This window comes from Notothenia rossii, assembly GCF_949606895.1.
Source record: "Notothenia rossii genome assembly, contig: scaffold_269, whole genome shotgun sequence".
NCBI lineage: Eukaryota > Metazoa > Chordata > Actinopteri > Perciformes > Nototheniidae > Notothenia > Notothenia rossii.
The window spans coordinates 50,001-56,861 of NW_027639528.1; the positions used below are offsets into that span (position 1 = coordinate 50,001).

The following is a 6,861-nucleotide window of genomic DNA, read 5'->3' on the forward strand; positions in this document are numbered from 1 at the left end:
TTGAATAAAATATTAATTAATATGGCCTCCAGACAGGCTCCTCCCCCCGCAAAGAAAGACACGCCCCTTCGATGTAATTGGACAGAGCCGAGACAACATTTCGGTCGTCCCCCGTGCTTTGGATCATTTGGTTCGGTCCATAGTAGAAGCTGCTGGGTTGGAAGGGACCACTGTGGCTCAGAGGGGGGGCGGACAGGTAGCTGTAAGGGGGGGGCTGGGTGGAGTAGGAGAGGTGGTGCATTCTGGGAGAGGACATCTGACCCAGGAACGACGCCTCATTGGTCCACAGAGAGGAGGGGAAGGATCTACAATCTGGAGAGAGAGAACTATTACTGATTATAACAAATAATACTGAAGAACATGTTGATTCTTATTAGAGAAAGGAGGCTAATGTTGGGCTATAAAGGAACTACAGCACGGTCACATGACTTCACGTCACCACCGCTAAGCTAAAGGTGGCTAATGTTGGGCTATAAAGGAACTACAGCACGGTCACATGACTTCACGTCACCACCGCTAAGCTAAAGGTGGCTAATGTTGGGCTATGAAGGAACTACAGCACGGTCACATGACTTCACGTCACCACCGCTAAGCTAAAGGAGGCTAATGTTGGGCTATAAAGGAACTACAGCACGGTCACATGACTTCATGTCACCTTCGCTAAGTTAAAGGTGGCTAATGTTGGGCTATGTTAATCGGTTTAAAGTACACCTACCTGTTGATGCAGTGCTGCTGCAGGCAGCCCTGAACGCTCCTGATTTCACCTCCTTTTGCCTCTGTCCTGTTCAAACACAGGAAAGAACAGTTAGCTTTGGATAAAAACATGATTTTAATTTATTAATTTCATCCTCTGGTGTTTACTAACGTCTCGGCAGCCGCTGTCCGTCCACAGTTACTTTGATGGCTTTGTGTACGGTGGCGACCTGAGGAGGAGAGGTCATCACGTTGATGGAGAGGGTGAAGGTCTTACCTGAAAAAAGACAATAACACACACATTCACATATTTACAAAGTTACCTGTTTATCAGAGATGGCAAAAGTAAACACATCCTTTACTGAAGTAGAAGTACAGATACTCGTTTTCAAAAATACTCTGGTGAAAGTAGAAGTACTGACTAAACTTCTTTACTCAAGTCAAAGTAAAGAACTTTGAAATGTACTTCAGTAAAAAGTACCCATAACTAGCAGCTGTTTTAAAGAGTACCTGACCTCCCTTTATATTAATAGAACAATAATGTCATTGTTAGCTAATGAATGTTTCCATGGTGACCAACGGCAACATGACAACGTTTTCATTGGTCCCTCTTCTTTAGAGAAGACCAGGAAATGATGGATACACGGATCGTGTTCAAATCAATAGGCACGCAATGACTCTAAAGAATAATGATCACGCCACCAAACACACATTCAGACTAAAGGAACCAGCCTGTTTGGAAAATGAGAGAAGTAGAAAGTACAGGTATTTGAGTTCAACATGTGAGAAGTAGAAAGTACAGGTATTTGAGTTCAACATGTGAGAAGTAGAAAGTACAGGTATTTGTGTTCAACATGTGAGAAGTAGAAAGTACAGGTATTTGTGTTCAACATGTAAGAAGTAGAAAGTACAGGTATTTGAGTTCAACATGTAAGAAGTAGAAAGTACAGGTATTTGGGTTCAACATGTAAGAAGTAGAAAGTACAGGTATTTGAGTTCAACATGTAAGAAGTAGAAAGTACAGGTATTTGAGTTCAACATGTAAGAAGTAGAAAGTACAGGTATTTGGGTTCAACATGTAAGAAGTAGAAAGTACAGGTATTTATGTTCAACATGTAAGAAGTAGAAAGTACAGGTATTTGTGTTCAACATGTAAGAAGTAGAAAGTACAGGTATTTGAGTTAAACATGTAAGAAGTAGAAAGTACAGGTTTTTGAGTTCAACATGTAAGAAGTAGAAAGTACAGGTAATTGAGTTCAACATGTAAGAAGTAGAAAGTACAGGTATTTGAGTTCAACATGTAAGAAGTAGAAAGTACAGGTATCTGTGTTTAAAATGTGAGAAGTAGAAAGTACAGGTATCTGTGTTTAAAATGTGAGAAGTAGAAAGTACAGGTATTTGGGTTCAACATGTAAGAAGTAGAAAGTACAGGTATTTGGGTTCAACATGTAAGAAGTAGAAAGTACAGGTATTTGAGTTCAACATGTAAGAAGTAGAAAGTACAGGTATTTGTGTTCAACATGTAAGAAGTAGAAAGTACAGGTATTTGTGTTCAACATGTGAGAAGTAGAAAATACAGGTATTTGAGTTCAACCTGTAAGAAGTAGAAAATACAGGTATTTGAGTTCAACATGTAAGAAGTAGAAAGTACAGGTATTTGAGTTCAACATGTAAGAAGTAGAAAGTACAGGTATTTGTGTTCAACATGTGAGAAGTAGAAAATACAGGTATTTGAGTTCAACATGTAAGAAGTAGAAAATACAGGTATTTGAGTTCAACATGTAAGAAGTAGAAAGTACAGGTATTTGAGTTCAACATGTAAGAAGTAGAAAGTACAGGTATTTGTGTTTAAAATGTGAGAAGTAGAAAGTACAGGTATTTGTGTTCAACATGTAAGAAGTAGAAAGTACAGGTATTTGTGTTCAACATGTAAGAAGTAGAAAGGACAGGTATTTGTGTTTAAAATGTGAGAAGTAGAAAGTACAGGTATTTGTGTTCAACATGTAAGAAGTAGAAAGTACAGGTATCTGTGTTTAAAATGTGAGAAGTAGAAAGTACAGGTATTTGTGTTCAACATGTGAGAAGTAGAAAGTACAGGTATTTGTGTTCAACATGTAAGAAGTAGAAAGGACAGGTATTTGTGTTCAAAATGTAAGAAGTAAAAGACAAAAGTGGTCAGAAAAATAAGTAGTGAAGTAAAGTAGTGATACCAGAAAAATGCACTTAAGTACAGAAACAAAGTATTTGTACTCAAATACTTCCCACCTCTGCTAATTGTTATCAATGTGTTTTCACCTCTGCCGCTGCGCCCTATGAAGCGCAGGTCAGTGAAGTGGGCGTGTCCCTGCTTCATGGTTGCCGTGGCGTTACGTAGCTCCGCCCTGCTGTTGTCATCATTCCCGGCCATCACCACGACAACAACACCGTCAGGAACGTCGTTTCCCAGGGCAACCACCTGTAGTCCGGAGACACACAGGATTACTTTCTGACAAAAGGTTTAAAAACTACAGAAATATTACCAATTATGTTATGTATTTTAGGGGGGGGGGGGGGGGGGGGTTCTTTAGCTAAAGCTTGAATAAAACTGCAGCGAAATTCAAAGCATGCCAGAAAAGGAGGAAATAAGTCCTTCTACTAACATATTTGTATTTAATTGTACCCCTCTCTAAGCTTTCTAGGGCAATATAAACATGTTTTATTTAGCATTGTCCCTCCTCATCTATTTAAGTAACACTTGCATTGTTTTTGTCGAAATTAATATGACTATATTTATATATATAAATAATTGTCCTTTTATGAGGTTTTTTATGTTATTCACTCATTTTTTGTTTGTTTTAAACTATGGGGACTAGATCCAGACGTCTATGTCTATGAGCTAGGAGCCAGTTGAAGAGGACTAAAAACTATTTTCAGAGATCTAGTGACTACTTGAAGAGTTAAAAGGTAGTTGCAGAAGTCTTTAGGACTATTTGCTGAAATCCTGGAGTGGAGTGCACCAGCTGGGCCTAAGACTGGGCGTAACTCTACGTCCGACGTAGAACTGAAGGTTAAGACCAAACTAAAGCTATGACTAGTGCACCACTTAGAATTAAGCCCTGTATGCGTTGCGTGTAACTTTTACGCCTAGTACGGAGCAGGCGTAAATTGGAAAGACAGACTAGTATCCATAGTAACGTAAAACAGGCAAGAAGGAAATAACGATGGCAGTGCGTCTTGTTTACAGGTTTAACAACGAAAGAGTCGTCCGTGATCGAACAAACCCACTGGACATCTCTTCAGTGAGCTGATAGAGAGGTTTCGTTTCGGCAGACAAGCCCTTTTTGAATTAATCGATGAGATCTCCCCTCAACTCCAGCGCGGATCAGACAGAAACGCTCTCCCCAACCTTGCAGGTGCTGATTGCGCTAAGATTTTACGCTAACGTGGGCTTTGAATGGAGAAGTTTGAGTGTTAAATTATGTATACGTGTGTTGCTTGGCAACAATGACTGTTTTGCGTGTATTGACGTGGACGCGCATTTTTTGTCAGGCTTGGTGCACTCTGTGTTAATTCGAATCACTAAGTAGGATGTAGCTAAGCCCGACGTTAGAGTTAAGACCTACTTTTTTACGCCCAGCTCGTGCACTCCAGGGACTAGTTGTAGAGAACTGGGGACTAGTTGGAGAAGTCTTTAGGACTAGGGACTATAGTTGCAGAGATGTAGAGACTAGTAGCAGAAGTCTTTGGGTCCAGTAGCAAAGATATAGGGAATCTTCGCAGACATTTCAGGACCAGTTGCAGAGATCCAGGACCAACTGGTTCAAGAAGTCTTTGAGAGTAGTTGTAGAGACCTAGACTTGTCAGAGATTAATTTCTGTGCTTTTTCACTTGAACCTTGACTCATAATAAACCTGTAAACTGTGCTTTGGCTGTGCCCTGAATTAAACTGTATATTATATATAAGAGTGTTCCTCACGCTGAAGACCCTGGGCAGGCTCTTGTTGCTCCTCCAGTGCTGCGGCAGGCTGCTGCACAGGAAGTTAGGGCTGTCGGTCTGAACCAGGCCTCTAAGGGGCACTGTGCCGCGGAGGGGTATCCCATCATGATTCTCCTGCAGGCCTCTAGGGGGTGCTGTGCCGCGGAGGGATATCACATCATGGTTCTCCTGCAGGCCTCTAGGGGGCGCTGTGCCAGGGAGGGATATCACTTCATGGTCCTCCTGCAGGCCTCTAGGGGCGCTGTGCCGCGGAGGGATATCACATTTTGGTCCTCTGGTGGTGATGGCCTCCTCTTCACTGCAGGATCTGAGAAAGACAGAAATATTTGAATACTTTCGTTTTTATATTTTTATAATAAAATATCTGTTTTCTTTTCGCTTTCTTTTCTTATTACTGCAGAATTTTATTCCATTTCAATGTAAATACTCTTAAAATAGTTCTCTAACTGTGTTTTTAATGTTTGTTTCACTTTCATGTATGCACCATGACATCAAGTCAAATTCCTCATACGTGTCAACCCACCTGGTGATAAACCTGATTCTGATTCATTACTGCACAGGTTTTCCTTTAATGTGTTTTGTTGTTATTTGAAATGTCAAAATGCATGGGACTAGTTGAAGAGGACTAGTTGAAGAGGACTAGTTGCAGAAGTCTTTAGGACTATTTGAAGAGGACTAGGGACTAATTGCAGATGTCTTTGGGACTAGTTGAAGAGGACTAGTTTAAGAGGACTAGTTGCAGAAGTATTTGGGACTAGTTGAAGAGGACTAGTTGCAGAAGTATTTAGGACTAGTTGAAGAGGACTAGTTGAAGAGGACTATAGTTGCAGAAGTCTTTAGGACTAGTTGCTTAAATCCAGGGACTAGTTGTATAGAACTAGTGACAAGTTGAAGAGGACTATGGGACTGGTTGCAGAGGACTAGTTTAAGAGGACTAGTTGCAGAAGTATTTGGGACTAGTTGAAGAGGACTAGTTGAAGAGGACTAGGGACTAATTGCAGAAGTCTTTGGGACTAGTTGAAGAGGACTAGTTTAAGAGGACTAGTCGCAGAAGTATTTGGGACTAGTTGAAGAGGACTAGTTGCAGAAGTATTTAGGACTAGTTGAAGAGGACTAGTTGAAGAGGACTATAGTTGCAGAAGTCTTTAGGACTAGTTGCTTGAATCCAGGGACTAGTTGTATAGAACTAGTGACTAGTTGAAGAGGACTATGGGACTAGTTGCAGAGGACTGGGGACTAGTTGCAGAGATTTGTTTCTGTGCTTTTTCACTTGAACCTTGACTCACAATAAACCTGTAATCTGTGTCTTGCCATGATTAAACCCCTGAACCCCAAATATATTTGTTCAAAGAGGAAATTGTTGAAGATACTGAAGACGTTTTAGAATGAAAATAAATACATAATAATAATAATAATAATAATAATAATAATAATAATAATAATAATAATAATAATAATAATACAAAGGTTGATATGAATAACGAGAGGTTAAAATAACATCTTTAACATTGTACTACAATATATAACAAAAATACAACGGTTGATATTTCTTTATAATATTACTGTAAATCAAAATCAGAATTACAAATAATCTGTTGACTTGGATTTAGTGACAATTGCTCCATTTAAAATACATAAATATAATAAAATATTTATAAAACATATTGTAGTTAGAGTATATCTGTGTACATTGAACTACAATGTATACAAACAATTAATATGAAGTAGTTCAATATTTAAATATACAATGTTATAGTACAAAGATAAGAGCGAACTAAGTGCTAAATTGTTTACTTAAATTAATATTCACTCACTCACTCACTCACACACGCGCGCACACACGCATGCACGCACGCACGCGCGCAAACACACACACACACACACGCACACACACACACACACACACACACACACACACATACACACACACACACACACACACACATACACACACACACACACACACACACACACACACACACACAGCCTCTACACTTGATAATAACATTTCCACACACTATAAAGCATTTTAATGTGCTTGTTATTTTCACATATTAAAACAATTAAGAAGATATATGAGTGACGGCAATCTAACCGCTTTGTTAAAAAAAGTGCTAAAAACTACATCTCCCAGAATCCCCGCTGCAGTTCTTGGTTCCTGCATCGTCATCAAATCGCGCCGAAATCCAACA

At 39.6% G+C, this 6,861-nt stretch overlaps 1 protein-coding gene across 1 annotated transcript; it reads right to left on the minus strand.

Annotated features, from left to right (window-relative positions):
- Nucleotides 1-11: 11 nt before the first annotated feature.
- On the minus strand, nucleotides 12-4,976 carry LOC307027715 (uncharacterized protein; the record flags this gene model as incomplete). The annotated part of the gene is made up of 5 exons (XM_079696005.1): nucleotides 12-312; nucleotides 716-781; nucleotides 866-970; nucleotides 2,989-3,148; nucleotides 4,649-4,976. Coding segments are annotated over 5 exons (955 nt in total), but the record flags the coding sequence as incomplete, so codon positions are not given.
- Nucleotides 4,977-6,861: the final 1,885 nt, after the last annotated feature.